Below are 20,142 nucleotides of genomic sequence, written 5' to 3' on the forward strand. Positions count from 1 at the left end.
CCCCCCCCCTCCCTTCCCCCAATTCGTACCATCGCGCCCACAATACGACAACTGGATTCTTTTTTTTTCTTTTTCTTTTTCCTTTTTTTTTTTCATTTCCTTTCGTTGTCGGGTCGACACGGCCATCAATTTGATGTTATATCATCATATGAGAGCTATTTTAGTTCTTGTCGCCGATTTTTCTTCTACTTCGTGACAAGCTAGAACGAACACTTGAATATCTCACATTTAAAATAGGTCATTTCAACACTTATAATATATAAACTTGTTTATATTTTTATAATTTTATACGATAAAAAAGTTAAATATCTCATCCATGCATTCAATTGTCACGTCTAGTTAGCCACAAAATGCAACTTCTGCCTTTACACGGCCAACTGTCTAAGGTTTCGATCCTTTACCTATAGTTTACATATCTTCTTACTGTCACTTGTTAAATCCTCCGCTTGGAAGCCCGTCCATTACAAAAAATCATGACTCGCAAAACTATATAGTTCGTTGTCTCACACTATTACTTGTCGATAACAATGTGCGTATCCTTAGATCCTTTATCTATTGTTTATGCACTCATAATAAACTTACGTATCCATGTGCGTCACTTAATATATATAAGTTTTTCATAGTACTATATATTAATCAGAACATAAGAATTTAATAAGAAAAAAAAATATTTTTTTAACGTGAGAAGAAACAGGAAACAAAAGAAAACAAACTGCAGACATCGAAAATGTTTTTTTTTTTTAATGCAATAAAACAAAAAAGAAAAAAAAAGAAAATAATGGTGCAAAAAGACAAAACATAAAATGCAAACAAAAAATAATAAAGACAGAAAATGACGGCAGATACAAATTATGGAGAAATTGGGTTTTAAATATTAAACCAAAATAATAAATTTATGGTTGTAGTATATTAATTACATAATCAAATCATTTATTTTAATGAATCATTTCAATTATTAGGAATATTTAAAATATTATAAATATAAAGGGATAAATTTCACCGCAAAAAAATAAAAAATACGACCCGTATTAATGATGATGTCATAGTTATTATCTATACCAACCAAATACACTTTTCTCTTCCGTCATTACTTAATCTACGAACTCCAAAGTTAAATATATTTAGCTGAGTAATTCTATATTTGGTGATATCTTAAGATTTAAAAAAAAAACACTGTGAACAAGGATAAAACATACTAAAATAACTTATATTTATATGTAACACAACAAATAAGTAATATTACAAAGAATTTAAAACTCGTACCTCACAATTAGTTAAGTTATGAACGTATGTGTATTGAAAAGAACTCAAAAATCGATCGATGTTTATAGTTGAAAGTGTAATCCATGAAGATTTGATATAATGTATGAGCATGATTAGACGTGTAGTAAAGTTTTTGTACAAAAAAACGGAAATAATTAAGTTGGGATCGATGAATTAAAGGATAAGAAGAAGAGTGGATATTAATAATGGTGAAAGGATAATTGGAGTGTACTTTTAAGCTCTCTTTTAGATTTTTCGTCACATAAACAACAACAAAATGACATAAAAAATCTACTCACTTGCTTTCTTGTTTCTTATTATACCTTTATAGGGGCAAATTTAAAGGACGTATTGAAATTTGAGAAATGATTCTGACCTATTTTTATTATCTCGATTATTTTAAATTAGTTTCAGATTATTTTTAGAACCGTACGTAAGTTTTATATAAAACTATTTCGACTAGATATTTATAATGATAAGTTAATAGAAAAAATGCAAATTTTATTTATTTATTATTATATCAAAATTTTTATGTTGGTTAATTATAAATAATTAGAGAGAATTAATAATTAATATAATTATGGGATAATTTGGTCATATCAACAATAAACTTCATGGTTTAAGAAGAGACCACAAACACAAAGTACACTGACATTGCTGCAGTTGCAGCCAGCAGCTGGAATCAATTAAACAAGTGATTTTACGATGTTGCCCTTCTCATTTCCTACTTGCGGCTTCAGAATAAATAAATAATGGTAATTTTCTTTAACAAAAAAAAAAAAAAAAAACAGGACTCCCAAATGTACAGTTATGTACTTCCAACCAAAATGTTTATGAGCTTTTAATAATTATAATTTAATAAATTTAAAATTTATGTCGAAAATTGATAAAATAAAAGCCAACCTTAACATTAAATTTATAATTTAATCTAAGAAGGATAAATAGAAATTGAGGTTATAAATGTAAATATTATTTTCTTAATTTTTTAAATCTAAATAATAAAACATAAACTTAATAAGTATTTTTTTTATTAGCTAATTTTAAGTTGTTTTTTATTACAAGAAAATTTGTTTCTCAATTAAGGGACTGCTTCACATTGTTTTTATAAGGGTAAAAAAGTAATTATGACATTTACGAATCTCAAATTTATCCTTCCATATTTATATATTTTTTATGAAATTATTTTTTAATTTAGATTAAACAAAATTAAATACAATTTAAAGTACATAAATTTTAAATAATCATCTTATAATAATTAAATAATTAAAACACATCAATTTATTATTAATATATCAAATATTATTATACTTTATTTTACACCGGATTTTTCTAAAACCATAATTTTCAGCAATTATTAAAAATTAATAAAATATGAAAATTATTATAATTAACTTCCAAAAAACATTATAACTTGATTTTAATTCTAATATGTTACAATAAAATTGAATAAATTTGAATTCATGACTTGAATATATTACTGCTAAATCATAAAAAAAAAATCCCGTGATAAATATTCATATTGACCCAGTTCAATAGAATGTATTAATATTAAAAAAAAAAAAAACTCGTTTGATCCCACATTATTTTACTTTCGAATATGTCATGCATGACTCGACTCAAATAAGTAATCGGCAAGTAATATCAAATGATAGAATAACATAATGGTAAGAAAACGACCTCGGTCACATTATGATACTTGTCTTTCTCGATCACACGTAGTTTGATAGGTGTCACTTGCATGTCACATTTTGTACGCTCTTGTTTTAGTACAATTGTGACAAACAGACATAATGTATTAGTAGATTAAAAGTGTCATTTTATTCATTTAATTAAAAAAAAAAAAAAAAAAGAAGACAAGAAGTCATTTATTATTATAATAGAGACTAGATAGATACTTAGCAACATTCACATAATCACATCGCCGTACAGTTCAATTCCATGGTATATTTAAAGCAAAATCCAACCCTTTGAAGGAAATTATATGTGTATATATATATATATATATATATATATATTATTATATAAAGAAAAATGGATTCCACCGGCACCGCCGTAATTCCTCCGACACTGCTTCACAACGGCAACCTTCCGACCGAATTTGTCTGGCCACACGCCGACTTAGCCGCCATTGTCGACGACCCAGAAGAGCTTCAAGAGCCATTGATAGATTTAGCTGGATTCCGACGAGGGGACGCGGCGGCGACGGCGGACGCGGCGGCGATGATCCGGGTGGCGTGTAGGAACCACGGATTGTTCCAGGTGACGAACCATGGGGTGGACCCGGATCTGATAAGGGCGGCGTACGAACAGGTGGAGATGATATTCAAAATGCCATTGGGGAAGAAGAAAAGCGTGGGAAAGAAGGCAGGGAGAGTGTGTGGATATTCAGGAGCTCATGCTGACCGATTCAGCTCCAAGCTGCCTTGGAAAGAAACCTTCTCTTTTGAGTATTGTAGCGATGATTCTCAACGCCTCCATGTTCTTCATTACTTCAAATCCTTCTTGGGACAAGATTTCGAGAAAACCGGGTTTGTCGTCCCCTCACTTTTTTTCTTTTTTGTTGAGGATTGTTCGGTAGGAGTCCCACTTTAGCTGATGTTGAGAATGATAGCGCTTATGCTCAAAGTAGTCAATATCATACCATTGTACAAAGTCGTGATTCCTAACATGGTATCAAAGTCATGTTCTTAACCTACCCATGTCAATAGAATCCTCGAGTGTCGAACAAAGAGTGTACTTTATTCGAAGACTCCATAGGAGTTAGCTTCGATTAAGGTGTCACGTGTTCTTTCGAGGTTTTGTCTTTTATTTAATAAGTTTTGTTGTGATTTGTGAAGATGGGTATACCAAAAATACTGCGAGGAAATGACAAGAACAGGGCTAATGATAATGGAGCTTCTAGCAATAAGCTTGGGCGTAGAGCGGCTCCATTACAGGAAGTTCTTCGAAGATGGAAGGTCCATTATGAGATGCAATTACTACCCACCATGCGAGAACGCCGCCCTGACCTTCGGCACAGGCCCTCACTGCGACCCAACATCCCTCACCATCCTCCATCAGGACCAAGTTGGTGGCCTTGAAGTGTTCGCTAACAACACTTGGCTCTCTGTCAAGCCCAGACCAGATGCTTTGGTTATTAACATTGGAGACACTTTTATGGTAAACCCTTTTGAGTTTTTAAGCAGTGGGTCGAGAAGATTTGAACCTCTAACCTTTTTGATAATGTAGGCACTGTCGAACGGGGCGTATAAGAGCTGTCTGCATAGGGCAGTAGTGAACAGGAAGAGAGTGAGGAGGTCATTGGTGTTCTTTGTGTGCCCAAAAGATGATAAAGTGGTGCAACCCCCACGAGATTTGGTGGGCAGAGAAGGGCCAAGACAGTACCCTGATTTCACATGGTCAGATCTTTTGGAGTTTACACAAAAACATTACAGAGCTGATGTTGCTACACTACAAAGCTTTGTTCATTGGCTGCGATCTTCACCTTCCACCAATTCCATTTGAAATTTCATTATAAACCCTTTGTCTTTTTTCTTACTTTGTTCTTATTCATATTCTCTGTGTTTTGCCCATTCTTCTGCTGCTATATAATGCCCTTTTACCAAAGCCATTTTAAGCCTACTTGTACTGTTCAATTTGTTTTGTTTTTAGTGTATAAACACAGACGACGTAGTTTACGTGAGATCTCACATCGGCCGAAGAGGAAAACGAAACATTTTTTACAAGGGTGTGGAGAACTCTTCCTAATAGACACGTTTTAAAAACATTAAGGGGGAAGCTTGAAAAGGAAAGTCCAAAGAGGACAATATACGTTAGCGGTAGGCTTAGGCTGTGATAGTTGAGGATGGATAGAAATCTAACTCGTTTGAAAATCTATAGTAAATATAAGACTTATACAAGTAGATGAACAAGTTTTTATAATCTATAATCGAATCAAAAAGCAAAGTAATCTCGAACCGGGTATCGTTTTTACAACTTGGTATTGCGTAGACACAGCTGCAGGAAGTTGTTTGATGACTTAGGCATATAGTCTCAAGCGCATCGTTATAGGTTCTCGACACAGTGGGCATGTTGAGATGGTTACCCCACAGTCTTTGCAGGTCTGGTAAGAATACAGCGAGGGAATAGTGAGCAGATATTCGTGAGTGTCTCGGACGGGTAATACGATATCGTTTCATTAGAAAATATTAGTCAAAGTATTGGCAGTGTGAGAAAGTTGCATGGTAGAGAACTTACTGTATGACCACATGCAAATGCCATATCCTTTGGGTTTGTCAGGCAGATGGGGCAGACCTTGAACAACAGAAATTGAATTAAATTTTTTTTATAATAACGAGGCCACGTACTTACAAAGTCATTCCAAACAGGCTCTAAATTGTACGCCGTTTTAACCTCTCCCTTCATCTCCCTCATTTATCTCTCCATCAACGTCCCTTAAAGCACACCGCTAACAGATATTGTCCGTTTTAGTTTGTTACGTACCGCCGTCAGCCTCACGGTTTTAAAACGCGTCTAGTAGGGAGAGGTTTCCACGCCCTCATAAGAAATGTTTTGTTCCCCTCTCCAACCAACGTGGGATCTCACAATTCACCCCCTTGGAGGCCTAGTGTCCTCGTTGGCACACCGCCTAGTGTTTGGCTTTGATACCCATTTGTAACAGCTCAAGCTCACCATTAGCAGATATTGTCCGTTTTGGCCCATTACCCATCGTCATCAACCTCACAGTGTCAAACGTATCTAGTAGGGAGAGGTTTCCACATCCTTATAAGGAATGCTTCGTTCCCCTCTCCAACCAATGTGGGATCTCACAATCTACCCCTTAGGGGCCAGTGTCCTCGCTGACACACCACCCGGTGTTTGGCTCTGATACCCTTTATAACAGTCCAAGCCCACTGCTAACAGATAATATCTGCTTTCGCCGTCAACCTCAGTTAGGGAGAGATTTCCACACCCTTATAAGAAATGCTTCGTTCCCTTCTCTCACCAACGTGGGATCTAAAATGAAAACGAAGTTACCAATTCGGATGAGGAACTCTGGTTTTCAGCATTGTCATGATTGATGACTTCAGGAGGAGGAGGAAGCGGCCCTGCACTTTTTGCATACACAGATTCTCTCCTGCATGATACTCACTGTCATTTTTGCAAATCCAAAACAGGAACTGTAAATTCACTTGGAATTGAAATTCTGGGCTTACTTTGAACCCTGCACAGAGAGGGTGGCTCTGTATTGAAATGGAATTTCCATGAGCGCAGCCAGGGCAAATGCTGCCTCCTTCTTTGACGCTTCTTTGCTCTCCGACATGATTTTTGTGAAGTTTACAAACTGGACCAATACAGAGAAGCCGATATAAAGTTAAGTTACGTACTTGACAATAAAACTGTAACAGTCCAAGCTCACCGCTACTAGATAGTCCTCTTTCGGCTTTCCCTTCAAGAACTTCCCCTCGAGGTTTTAAAATGCGTCTACCAAGAAGAGGTTTCCACACTCTTATAAGAAATGTTTCGTTCTCCTCTCCAACCAACGTAGGATCTCACAGTCCATCATTTGTAACAGTTCAAGCCCATGTTGGCAATTATTGTCCTCTTTGGGCTTTCCCTTCTGAGCTTCCCCTCAAGGTTTTAAAATGCGTTTACTAAGGAGCGGTTTCCACACTCTTATACCGAATGTTCCTCTCAACCAATGTGAGATCTCATAATCCACTCTCTTGGAGGCCAATGTCCTCACTGGCGCACACCACCACCATCCAGTGCTTGGCTCTAATACCATTTGTAACAGTCCAAGCTCACCCCTAACAGACATATTGTCCTTTTTGGGCTTTTCCTTCTAGAACTTCCTTTCAAGGTTTTAAAACGCGTCTACTAGGGAGAGGTTTCCACACCCTTATAAGGAATGCTTCGTTCCCCTCTCCAACCGATGTGGGATCTCACAATCCACCCTCCGGGGGTGCAATGTCCTTGCTGGCACACAACCCAATGTCTGGCTCTAATACCATTTGTAATAGCCCAAACCCACCACTAGCAGATATTGTCTGTTTTAGCCCCACTACGTACCACCGTTAACCTTACGATTTTTAAACGCGTCTATTAGGGAGAGGTTTCCACACCCTTATAAGAAATATTTTGTTCCCCTCTCCAACCGATGTGAGATCTCACAAAAACCATCGCAGCTAACCAAAACCAAACGTTGCATTCAGAACTCCAAGAAAATTAAGAACAACCAAGCAAGTAGATTCAATGAAAATACCTGGAAATTATCAAATGCGCGCCGAGGGATGTTATCATCAAATTTCTGCATAGCATCCCACGGTCCATCCCCTACCCCGACTAGAATGATCGATAGAGGATACTGGCTGGTGATTCGAACGTTATGAGACTTCGAGCACAAAAGCTACCAAACTTTATAAAAGTTAATGTTTTACCTAGCAGCAACAATGGAGTTTATGGTTGCCTGCTCTTGATAACTTAATCTTCCAGGTGGCGTGTCGGGATTTCTCGTAACCTGTTCAATAGCATACAACGTTAGGCATTAAGAGAATAAAACAGACATGAGAACAGAGCACATCCAACAACCTGTCCATCTGCAACAATAACAAGGACATGATACTGCCAATTGCTTTTCTCAACAATGCTAATAGCAGAATCAATGACAGGAGCAAAAGAGGTTGGACCTGCAAATAAGCTTCAGTTCATCGTTAGAACATTTATAACTTGGGCAGAAGAAAATTACATTGTCAATCTCAATGAAAAGAATCGGTTACGTATCACGTCTCATGGTTTTTAAAACGTGTCTATTAGGGAGAGGTATCCACAACTTTATAACGAATGGCTTCGTGGGATCTCACAATCCACCCCCCTTGGGGGCCCACGTCCTCGCTAGCACACTACTCAGGTTTTGATACCATTTGTAATGGCTCTCAATTCTACTGCTAGCACATATTGTCCTCTTTGGGGTTTCCCTTTTGAGCCTTCTCTCAAGGTTTTTAGAATGGGTCTACTATGGAGAGGGTCTAACTCTACTCTGACCAATGTCTCGCACAGTCCAATGACTGGCTCTAATACCATTTGTAACAGTCCAAGCCCATCACTAGAAGATAGTGTCCGCTTTTGCCCGTTACATATCACCGTCAACCTCATGATTTTAAAACGTGTATGCTAAGGAGTGGATTCCACACCCTTATAAGGAATGCTTCGTTCCCCTCTCCAACCAATGTGAAATCTCACAATATGATACTATTTGTAACAATCCAAGCTCATCGATAGCAGATATTGTCCGCATTGGCCCCTTACATGTCGCCGTCAGCCTCATTGTTTTAAAACACGTATGCTAGGGAGAGGTTTCCACACTCTTATAAGGACTCCTCCGTTCCCCTCTCCTACCAACGTGGGATCTCACAGTCTTACTATCTTCGGTTTCCTCACTCATCCATATAAACAATAGAGAACGAAATGAGAACGAAACGAGAATGAAACGAAAGAACCGAAGGAAGAAGAGAGTAGCCACAGAAATTATCACAAATGGATACTAAAAACTAGCTCTTCATTATGATCATAGCAAAATAAAAAGTAAACTAAAAAGTTCAAATGAACCTGATAAATTCAGGTATGGCAGAATTTCTCGATACCGAAAAAGAGCTTCCTCGAACCCTTTACATGGCCTGTGATCGGGATAAAAGCTGAATACGTGCTGATCACGTGTCGATGCTTCAGAAAAAAGAACTCGAAAATAAGGTGGTTACTCACACTTCAATGAAGAATCTAAAAAACAAACTAATACTAACCATCGCCAAAGCCAAAACAAGGTATCAAACCATCATCATCAAAAGGAGACAATGTCTGACCAATTATAGATATTGCTTGCTCATATGGATTGGGTGTGCTGCTAATTGAATGCAGACTTCTTCTTCCAAAACAACGCCTGCCTGCAGTCAGTGACATATATCCTCTAGCAATCTATGGAAGCATTCATAACCTTCATAATGATTATCAAGTAAAGAAATATTCACCTGTCCACTCGTTGCTCTTCGTAAAGTCGATACCGAGAATTAAGTTCGATGATTCAAGACCTTCGTGTCTCAATGCAGATATAACCTGACCGAAATGTGTGCTCGAGTGAATGTCAGCTGGATCATTTGTTCTTGAACATAATTTTCATGGGAAATGGTAGAAAAACCGAAAAACGATACGAAGTAGACGTAGTATGGACTGTTCAGCATGCTTTTACACAGGAATTAAGTAGTTAGGATAAAAGAAAGAACCTGATCCAATGAGGTGAAATTATCGGCAATACGTCGATAATCGATTTTACGATGACGATTTGAATCCATTTATTCGTCTGCCTACAAAAATGTTCGAGCACGTTATCATTTAAGGAGAAAGTAGTTTTTCTCAGAACTTGAATCCTTCAAAGCAATATGACAACATCTACATGTTTAGCATCCCAAATATTTTAGAGTTTGAATACTCAAATACCACATTTTGATTATCAAGTCAGCTAACAAATCATTCTAACGTCCTAAGCCAAACATTGAGAATCTATGATTATCCCATAAGCAAGGACCGTGCTCGATTCATCGATGCTAGAAGGAAAAAGGGTCGTGTCCACAGCTAGTAGATATTGTCTTCTTTGGATTTTCCCTTCCGGGCTTCCTCTCAAAGTTTTTAAAACGCGTCTGCTAGGGAGAGGTTTCCACACCCTTATAACGAATATTTCATTCTCCTCTCCAACCGATGTGGGATCTCACAATCCACCCACCTTCGAGGTCTAATGTCCTTGCTGGCACACCGCCTCAAGTCCACCCCCCTTTGAGGCTCAGCCTCCTCGCGGCACATCGCCCGATATCTAGCTCTGATACCATTTGTAACCGTCCAAACCCACCGCTAGCAGATATTGTCCTTTTTGGGTTTTTCCTTTCGGGCTCCCCCTCAAGGTTTAAAAACGCGTCTTCTAGGGAGAAGTTTCCACACCCTTATAAAGAGTGTTTCATTCTCTGCCCCAACCTATGTGGGATCTCACAATTCACCCCCCTTCGGGCCCAGCATCCTTGCTGGCACACCGCCTCATGTCCACCCCCTTCAGGGCTCCTCCACAGCCGATGTGGGATCTCACAATTCACCTCCCCCCTTTTGGGTCCCAGCGTCCTTGCTGGCACACCGTCTCGTGTCCACCCCCTTCAAGGCTCCTCCCTTACCGATGTGGGATCTCACAATCCACCCCCTTCAGGGCCAGCGTTCTTGCTGGCACACCCTCTCAAGTCCACCCCTTCAAGGCTTAGCCTCCTCGTTGGCGCAGTGTCTGGCTCTGATACAATTTGCAACAATTTAAGCCCACCGCTAGCAGATATTGTCCTATTTGGGGTTTCTCTTCCAAGCTTCCTCTCAAGGTTTTAAAACACGGTCTACTACGGAGAGGTTTCCACACCCTCATAGAGAATGCTTCGTTCTCCTCCCCAACCAACATGGGATCTCATAAGTCACATGATTGAAGCAGAGAACATGAAATTAGTAACTAAATGTGGGGAAAACGCAATTGGGTACTTTGGCTGCTGAATCAAAACAATGGGTAAGGAGTGAATTGAACTCAAAGCGCCGTATCCAAGCTAAACTGAGCATTACCCAGAAGAAAAATCAAGCCATGGAGGTCCAAAGAGCAGTGAATAGAAGAAAACAGGCGCGTTGAGTTCAAATCAAAGCATAATTAAAGGGTTACATCTAAGAACAAGCAGTATTAGAAACTCACAGAGAGCAGAAGAGAGAAAAGAGAGCTTTTGATGGCCTGCAATGGAAACAGATACAAACAGAGAAGAGGGCCAAAAGGGAATTTGAATATGCGATATAAATCACCTCAGACTTTAAGCAAAAGGCTGGTTGTTAATGCGTGTACCCATCTTCAAATGGGAGTAAAAGCCAGAAATTTCCCCTTTTTAATGAGTAAACTCTGAACCTATTGTAAAGCATGAGCATGTCTAATTAGACATATACAATGATATTTTGATATGAGATAGTAATTAATTTTCTTCGTTAAATTATATAAAATATTTTTGAATTTGGTATATTATATAAAAAATACCCATAAAGTAATTAATACTTTTAAAACTTTTAAAAAAATAAAAATAGTAGAAATACATGTGTTTTTTCTTTTTTTAAGGAAAGGGTAAGTATTTTGTTAGAAAAAAATAATAATAATACTTTTAAAACTTTATTAATACATTCAAACTTTTTTAAAAAAATTAAAAATGAAAACTATTAATAACTTTTAAAAGTTCATTAATACTCTTTTTTTTTTTTTTTATCTTTCTTTTAATAATAAAATTAATAAAAATGATTGTTTTAAAATAATCCTAAAAATAAGCGAAATTTTGAAAATGAAATTAAGTATATGGAACCTACGAGTCAAATTAATTATTTTAATTAAAAAATAATGAAAGAATCATTTTGAAACAAATTTAAAATAAAATTTTAACAAATATTAAGAATATTATTAAAACCTATTTTAAAATAATTTAGAAACTGTTAAAATAGCACATGATTGAACTTAAAAAAAAGTGAGAATAAATTAAGACTAAATATTAAATTATAATAATTAATTAGTAGTTAAAAAGCATTTAAGAAAAACGTGAGTATTTTTTATATACAAAAAATACCCTCGACAAAATGACCGTTGGGTGTTGGCACAACAGTTGGGATTGGGAGAGTTCCAACCCATAATGGGTATTTATGGTATTGTTTAATAGTTATAATTTATAATGAATATTTATAAGAACATTTCTCCTATATACTATCATTATCAAACCTCACTTCAATATTTTTTTTGTTATAATTTTCAAAATTATAAAATAAAACAAATAAATTTGTAGTAATTTAATTTTTTTAGTGATTAAATATTTAAACACGATCAATAATATATATATATTTATATTTTTAAGTGTCCAATTTTAATTTCTATGCCGTTGATGTTATTAGTTTATTACTTTTTAAAAACAAATAAAAAAGTATTCTTTGGAAATATATGCATAAGTATTTTTATTTTCATAAAAGTTATTAGTAAATTTAATTAATATCTACGAAAAGAAATTAATTTTAAAAAACTAAGTTTAAGAGTGGTTAAAAATAGAAGGATTAAGTTTAAATAAATGAAAGTAAATAAATCTAGACAAGAATATTATTTTAACAATTAAAATCAGAATCCAATATTTATAGCATTAGAAAAATGAAAGTCAAACAATTTCCGTAATTTTAGCATTAGAATTAAAATTAAGATAGTTTGCACTAAAAGTGAAAGCATTCTTAATTTCTTTAGAGTTAAGGTAAGGTAGTTGACAACTTTACATATTGATTTTAAAAATTCAAATATTTAAGAAAATTTAAAATTAGTTCAGAAGTTACCTTAAACAACGAAATGGACATGTGACTTGTCCGGTCTAATTCAGCTTACATAGTCAACAAATTTTGAAGACACTCACATGCCTAACAGAAACCAACTCAACTAAAAATAAATGTCATTTATCTATCTTAGGCCCGGCTTCATAACTATTACAAAGAGAACTAAAATGTGTAATTATCCTTAACTGATAGAATGAAAATACATGTGTATGCAAGAATGTATGTGATTTTTCATTAATAACTATTCGAGTATCAGATGATAGAGTACAGAGAAAACTGAGCCTTTGAAGAAGGAATAAAATGAATTTAACTCAACGGCCTTGGATGAGATGATGATGATGATGATGATACACTGCCTAATTAGGAAGAAGTAGCATTCCCATGAAATTGAAAACTTTGAATAACCAAACCAAAAAAAGAATATGACCTAACCTTTCCCCTCCTCCTTTGGCATCTAATTCAAGTAGAGTGAGATGATGGTGCAGTTGAATGACAATCAAGACACCCACCCATCGGCTCTAACCAATAGCATATTGGAGTGTTTCAGACTCACTTGGTCGCCACATTGACTTCTGAACGCATAGCAATCCTTCATTGTCTTTGAAGTAAGTAAACCGAACCTCCCATTTCATTGACTTGAACATGTTTTCAAGCTCGTTCACTGTTTCCGCGTTGTCCCTGACAATGAGCTTCCCTTCTGGCCTGAGGATTCGGTCCGTCTCTGCAACTAAAGCTGCTAGATTGCATCTGCGTACGTGGATCGATGGAGTAAAGCATTAGCAAAAGTTCAGTAAAGGAGTGATAAATGATGTTGTTTATAATAAGCAGTAAGCTTTACCTCTTTTTGACCTTGGAGAAAAGATGATCTGCGTGAAGAAGGTCATACGAACGGGGGTAGGTGTTGAATGATTCACACCAATCGTGATATATACCGAACAAACCTCGTTCGTAGATAATTGGGAGAGTATCAGCTGAGTCTATTGGGATTACGTTCATGACCCACACTTTCAAATCTTTCAATGCAGCAGCAAATCTGTGAGAAAATGAAGAACCGTTCATATATTTACTCAACCCTATGCCCCAACATTTGAAGAACAGATTTACCGGTAGTGACACTCATCTTTTCTATACCCTATACGTAGTAAACTCTTTCAAACTCTAATAATTATAAAATTACACACAACTCTAACTGTAGAAGACTCCAGAACCAGATATAAACTAACTGATAAGATTTACTGCCAAGCGACAGAAATATGATAGCTGTTTTGAAGTATATTTCCTGTGAGGGGAGGAGAATCTTACCCTCCATAGACAGCTCTCATGTCCATCACATTCCGCACCGTTGACCAGTCAATTCCCATGCCAGTTAGATATGACTTTGTCACGACACGATTCCAGTGGTCATGATCTGCAGTAAAATCCTGAGGAGCAGCTCTTCCATAAACTCCAACCTGAGAATCCAACATCCAGTATGGTGGTTTCTCCAATCTCGCTGGCCATTGTTCGGGCCATTTAGAACCACGTTCTGATTCATTTGTCGAGATTTTGTGCATGCATGCCTCGAGTGGCACATTCCTGCAGATGGTTTGAACAAATTCAGTTGTAGTAGCAACAAAGCTATAAACTTTTCTTACCTATTTTAGAAAGAAAATTACAAGTACATTTGGTCTAAGCTTTACTTAGAAATAAGGAATTGAACAAACAAGAACGCATATATGAGGGGGAATGATTCTGGACTAGAGGCTCAATATTTGCTGAATCCTTTTCATAGTAATTGGATCTTGGATAGTATGGAAGTACGCATTTCTTAACTGGAGTAAGTATGGAAGTACACATTTCTTAACTGGAGTAATTAAAATTATAAGAGATAAGTACCAGGCAGCATTTGGATCATCTGAATCCGGGCAGACAGGCGGCTCCTTTTCAGATCTCTGCTCATAGCAATCATTATTAGTAGGTTTCCTATATATGGCTGCACTAACGCCATTCACCTTATCCTTGTTAATTGATACAAGTTCCCAGCACATAGCTTTCGTCAGTTCTGTCATGGCTGCAAATAGTTCCACAAGATGCAAAGCTATTAGGACTCTAAATTTGAAGATCTCTAGTTTTACATATACATTTACAACTAAAATTGATAAAGGATCATGAGGGTTTTAGAGATGGCCAACCATTCCATATTCCAGCATCTTCAGCATTCTTATGATAGACTGGTGTAGCAGACCACACAAAGAAGCCACCAGGCCGCAACAAACGATTCAGCTCCAACAGAAGTTTGCCACCTGCACAGTTTCTTCAGAAGTGAATATTGAAACTCAAGCCATTGATAAAATGGTTAAATTCAGTCACCGACCTGATGAAATTGAAGTCTGTTCACTACATGAAATTGAAGTCGGTTCCAAACAATAGAAATTTATCCAACAAACGTATTAATGATCACATTACCTTCTATGTGCCATGGTACTCTACAACGAGCACAATGGACAACATCGAAAACTCTTCCGGGGTAGGGAAGTCTTTTCGTGCCCATAACAGCAGAAATGGCAGGAATTCCCCTCTCAAGTGCAAACTGGACTTGTGCTTCGTGTTCATCTTTTGGGGCCAATGACATGGTTAGTACATCTCTTTCAAAAAGAAATCCTCCAAAGCTTGCCACTCCACATCCAACATCCAGAACTACACGTGATCGTTTTCCCCAAGCAATATCACTGACAGACTGCACAGTAAGAAAATTTGTTTAGCATAAATCACAAAGCATTGTTCTTCAGTTCAATACGTCCACAAAACTGTAGTCATCCTCATCTATTTTTAGATTGCGTGAAATTGTGTACATTTACAAATTCACTCAAAAAAGATTTTACAACTAAGTACAAGGAAAATAACAGGCCCGAACGACAAATATAAACAAGCACACCATTAGCTTCACTGGTCAATTATCAATATCATACAATAAAATTTCCTCCAATCCAAAGCATCAATAACAATAGAATTAATGAAGAAATGTTACACAACGAGAAATAATTTTGCCAAAAGTAGAAAATAAATTTATTAGCTACCAAATGTTACTAAGAATTTTTTTTTGTGTTTGGTAATGTTATAAATTGCACCTATTTGTGTAAAATCAGAGAAAGGTGGGGTGTGGGGATTTGCTCGGCTAATAGTGAGGTTGATCAATATCCCTGAGTGACTTCCATCAAGAATGCAATTAATTAGCTTGAATGAGTTAAATAAAGAAGCAAGTGGTGGAGAAAGCAGATTAGATAAAAGACACGGCATCATCATTGCAATGCAAGATCTGAAAAGTATACAGATACACTATCACAACCACCAATGATGGAGATGCTAATGTGCAAACCAAATGGGCATGTAACATATTACACTAACAGGAGCTCAAGGAGAAGAATGTTACCTCTTGTATGAAGTCAATGTAGTGAAGAGCACCGTGCTTGAACTGGGTCCCACCACCAGGAAACGTTAAGTACTCACCAGAAACTTTTACCCAATTCTGATGCCCCTTAACTTCAGCAAGTTTTGTGTGGGGAACATTATAGTACCAAATCTGCAGAAACACACTCAATTAGACAATCAAAGAATGAAGGGAAAAAAAAAAAACAATTCAAAAACTGAACTTATAACATAAAACGTATTTTCAGAAGTAAAGATATTAAATCTTTTTAACCTTTTCCCTGCTAGTTGGCCATGTAATTGGGCGTTTATAGCCCTCTGGAAGTGAAACAAGGCAGGTAGGAGGTTCTTCAGGACAATGCCTTTCTCGATGTTCATAATGTTTTGTACTTCGAAGACTCCTAATTGCTTGCAAATTGTCGAGGCAAGGAATGTAATCTGATCCAGCAGTAACATTGCAAATTTTCCACTCATACCCGGATTGTTTCGTGGAAGATCTTTGAGTCTCTTTTTCATTCTTCGACTCTGCTGCCTGAGTTGACCATGCCCCATTTTGTGTTGATGTTTCGTTCAAAAGCTCCGACTGAGCACCGGAAGGAAACACCTCACCAGAAGTCAGGTTTTTGGATTGGTTATTTTCATTTAACTTTGCATTCTCCTCTTCCTTTCTGTCACCGTTTTCTCCATCTTTAGTATCATTTGAGTCATCTGCTTTTTTGTCGTCTTTGCTGTTCTCTTCTGTATCATTTGAATTTGGTTGTTTCTCATTAGAATTCTCCTCAGGATCTCCTTGTCCACCGGATCCATTGTCACCAGCCTCTGGCTTAGACTCAGAACCTGGTTCTCCATTTTCCTCCTTAGAATCACCATTTTCTGTTTTACTTCCATCGTCTGGTTTAGTTTCTTCATTCCCTCCATTCTTGTCCCCATTCTGTTCATCTGGCTTCTCTTCAGGCTTCTCTTCAGGCTTCTCTTCTGGCTTCTCTTCTGGCTTCTCTTCTGGCTTCTCTTCCGGCTTCTCTTCCGGCTTCTCTTCTGGCTTCTCTTCAGGCTTCTCTTCAGGCTTCTCTTCAGGCTTCTCTTCTGGCTTCTCTTCGGGCTTCTCTTCGGGCTTCTCTTCGGGCTTCTCTTCAGGCTTCTCATCCTGGCTTTCCTGCTGATTAGAACCTTCATTGTCATCCCCTTTCCTTACATTATCAGGCAAATCTCCTGGATTATCTTCAAAAGGCTGAGTGTTGGCCTCATTGGTCTCAACCACTTGACTTTTTGCAATATTTTTGTTCTCCTGTGGCACATCAATATTTTGAACCGGAACTACAGATGATGATGTTAACATCCATATCCCAACCAAGCACAAAGCAACGAATACAACAATGGTCACTGTAGAGCAGTAACTCGACGAAGATCTTCGGTTATCTATTCTCGAATACTTCCCTATAGCCATTTCTATTTGTAAAGTTGTGTCCTATAGAGTTTGCACCTGAGAATGGAAAGGGAAAAGACAGATTAGAAATTTAAAATAAAATAAACTAAGTATTAATTAGTTGAATACACAAAGATCATTGACACCTGCATTCATACTAGCAAAAGATATTATGAAAAGTGAAACTTGGTCCCATGAAGTCGTTCAAACATCAACGTCAAGCAAACAATTCAAAGTCCCAGAAAAACAGAAATTCAACTTGAGAGAAACTAGACATAGATCTGGCTAGAGCACTAAGAAAAATATTCAAAAAAGAAAATTCAGCCATAATTCACGACACAATTACAGCAAGGAGTCACTCACATTAATGGAGAAATAGACAAGGAGGATGGATAAATCAACTTCAAAACACATTAAAACATATCAACCAATGATTTAGCAGTACGTCCATACTAACAAGGTCGATCCAGAACACAGAACAAAAACATAAATTACCCGCGTAAACAAAATCCAAAAATCACGTAAAGTTTAATGAAAAGATAACATCATTCATTCACACACAACGAAAAACAATAACAATTCAAACAAACTCCACCAGATCTAAATTCAAATGACACAAAAACGAATAAATCAGACACCAATGCGAAGCAAAAAAGCTACAAGGAACCACAGTTTGCTAAAAACCAAATTAGATCTACAATAAAAACACACATAAACGAAAAAGCAAGCAGAAACCAGAAACTAGAGCATTGAAGGCGCAAGAAAGCTAAAACATGTTGAATGTAAGAACCAAAGAAAGAAACAACGAGAGGACATGGAAGGGGATCTACGCGATCTAAACAGCCAACAATAAGCGATAGCGCCATGGCTTACCTTGGAAAGAACAGATCTAGAAAAGAAGACAATAAAGTTGGAAACTATTCCACCATTTTTCTGAGGCAGAGAGGATGAAATGTAATGGTCGGGCGAATGAAGGGGGGGAGAGAAGAATTAATAGAGAAAATAGAGAGACAGAGAGGATCAGTAGATGGTGGATTAAATTAATTAATTTTTTTCAGCAAAAATCAAATTACTGATTTAAATGTTTTGTAATTACATGATTAATTTGCTAAACATATTCTTTTTTATCGAACAGCGTCCGGAATCACCGACCTTAGAAATAATAGAAAAAAACACGCGGTGAGGAGAGAGAGCGAAACACGCGCGCGCTTTCTATGGTGTAATTTTCAAAAAAGCGCGTGCGCGTGCAAACACACGCGGTACATCGGATGTGGGCGAATGACAGGTGGCCCTTCATGATTTAAACATTATTTATTAAAATTTTCATGCTTCATTTTTTTTTTCAATATTCCCTCTATCTCTTGATGTTGACTTTAAAATATATATATATATATATAACGCAATAAATTTTGTAACGTTTTTTTTTAATCGTAAGGAGAAATTTCCACTCTTATAAAAAAAAATTTAATTCTCTTCTCCTCTCGTTATTCTTAAATTATTTAATAAATTCTAAATATTAAAAATTTACTCAATAAAAAAGAAAATCTCAATTACTACTAAGTTAGTATGGTGGCAGATTCACTCTCCACCTCTTTATATTATTAAATTGGTAAAAAATATTTTTAAAATATTAAATTCAAACATTTAAAAATAATGGACTTAAATTAGAAAGGTAAAGTTGGTTAAGTTTTTTATTTTTTTTATTTTTTTGTCTTTTATTTTCGCTATATAATTTAATTTAATGTAAGGTGGCACTTAGATCTCAATCTCGTCTTCTAGAAGACGTGACAGCGACTCTCGATCCACGCCGTTGAAATTGATCATTGATTTTTGTTTTTTCATTATTTTATTCCTTTCAATTTTATTTTAATTTCTAAAAGAGCATTTTTTTTATTGTAAAAATTATTTTGAAGATTAAATTTTTAATCTAATTTCTTTCTCAATTAAACAAACAAATCATATCAAATTTATTTTAAGTAATTAAATCTAGAGTAAAAAAAAAATTAAATAGAAAACTTTGGTGTTTGATGTTCAAGAGTTGATCGGGGAAATCAAAGTTCATTAGTTTACAAGCGTGGTTTGAGAATGAGAAATTACATCAAGAAAGCCCGAGAGAAATTTAGTCATGATGAAATCAAATCATCGTGAAACATAAAACTTTAAGTTCATGAGGTGCAATAAATTCGAACTTTTATAAATATTTGAAAAAATAAAATTTTAATAGATGAAAAAAAAAGATAGAGTTAAATATCCCACATTTGTTGGAGAGATAAACAAAACATTCCATTATGAAAACCTACCCCTATCAGACCGATGATAATCTATAATAGATCAAAACTAACCTTTATCCTCAACATTTGCCGTCTTATTCTTAAGCATTTCAAAATTAGATATTATCTACGTAGAACAAAACAAGTAGAAACAAATCAAGTAACCAATCACGGCGTGTTCTATATGGATCTGCTAGACAATTAGTTTCAAATTTATTTCGACCCATATTTTATTGATTCCAAATATTCCAAATATAGCATGTGATCACATATAAAGAAATAAGAGGAAAATAAATTAAAAAAAAAAAGGAAAAAGAGAGATGATGAAGATGAACAAGAATGTAAGGATGAGGATGAAGATGAAAGCAAAGGTTTTTTTTTTTTTTTTTTTTTTTTTTTTTT

At 36.0% G+C, this 20,142-nt stretch overlaps 3 protein-coding genes and 1 long non-coding RNA gene across 7 annotated transcripts; 2 read left to right on the forward strand and 2 right to left on the reverse strand.

Moving 5' to 3' along the window:
- Positions 1 to 3,272: 3,272 nt before the first annotated feature.
- Positions 3,273 to 4,873, forward strand: LOC111433062 (gibberellin 20 oxidase 1-D-like). The gene is made up of 3 exons (XM_023069965.1): positions 3,273 to 3,791; positions 4,101 to 4,422; positions 4,492 to 4,873. Exons 1-3 carry the CDS (start codon positions 3,295 to 3,297, stop codon positions 4,765 to 4,767), a joined length of 1,095 nt encoding a protein of 364 aa, XP_022925733.1. The 5' UTR covers positions 3,273 to 3,294; the 3' UTR covers positions 4,768 to 4,873.
- A 239-nt stretch (positions 4,874 to 5,112) lies between these two features.
- LOC111433063 (E3 ubiquitin-protein ligase RGLG3-like) lies at positions 5,113 to 11,183 on the reverse strand. 4 transcript variants are annotated; one of them, XM_023069968.1, is made up of 12 exons: positions 11,104 to 11,183; positions 9,519 to 9,599; positions 9,267 to 9,351; positions 9,042 to 9,182; positions 8,851 to 8,964; positions 7,834 to 7,931; positions 7,683 to 7,762; positions 7,508 to 7,613; positions 6,459 to 6,586; positions 6,280 to 6,379; positions 5,500 to 5,556; positions 5,113 to 5,365 (listed from the first exon to the last, which is right to left on the reverse strand). In XM_023069968.1, exons 2-12 carry the CDS (start codon positions 9,585 to 9,587, stop codon positions 5,282 to 5,284), a joined length of 1,062 nt encoding a protein of 353 aa, XP_022925736.1. In that variant the 5' UTR covers positions 9,588 to 9,599; positions 11,104 to 11,183; the 3' UTR covers positions 5,113 to 5,281. The 4 variants fall into 4 exon arrangements, with proteins under 4 accessions (XP_022925736.1, XP_022925735.1, XP_022925734.1 ...); XM_023069967.1 differs by having other exon boundaries at positions 9,519 to 9,595; positions 11,000 to 11,171; XM_023069966.1 differs by having other exon boundaries at positions 11,000 to 11,170.
- On the forward strand, positions 9,607 to 9,854 carry LOC111433064. The gene is made up of 2 exons (XR_002708727.1): positions 9,607 to 9,749; positions 9,793 to 9,854. It is a non-coding gene; the product is annotated as an uncharacterized LOC111433064 (long non-coding RNA).
- A 1,558-nt stretch (positions 11,184 to 12,741) lies between the features above and the next one.
- Positions 12,742 to 18,456, reverse strand: LOC111433060 (probable methyltransferase PMT26). Its single transcript, XM_023069964.1, has 9 exons — positions 18,344 to 18,456; positions 16,322 to 17,527; positions 16,052 to 16,201; positions 15,088 to 15,358; positions 14,814 to 14,924; positions 14,518 to 14,692; positions 13,945 to 14,217; positions 13,481 to 13,675; positions 12,742 to 13,389 (listed from the first exon to the last, which is right to left on the reverse strand). The coding sequence occupies exons 2-9, from the start codon at positions 17,489 to 17,491 to the stop codon at positions 13,161 to 13,163; spliced, it is 2,574 nt and encodes an 857-aa protein (XP_022925732.1). The 5' UTR covers positions 17,492 to 17,527; positions 18,344 to 18,456; the 3' UTR covers positions 12,742 to 13,160.
- Positions 18,457 to 20,142: the final 1,686 nt, after the last annotated feature.

The sequence above is a fragment of the Cucurbita moschata genome, unplaced genomic scaffold, assembly GCF_002738365.1.
Source record: "Cucurbita moschata cultivar Rifu unplaced genomic scaffold, Cmos_1.0 Cmo_Scf00041, whole genome shotgun sequence".
NCBI classification, from domain to species: Eukaryota; Viridiplantae; Streptophyta; class Magnoliopsida; order Cucurbitales; family Cucurbitaceae; genus Cucurbita; species Cucurbita moschata.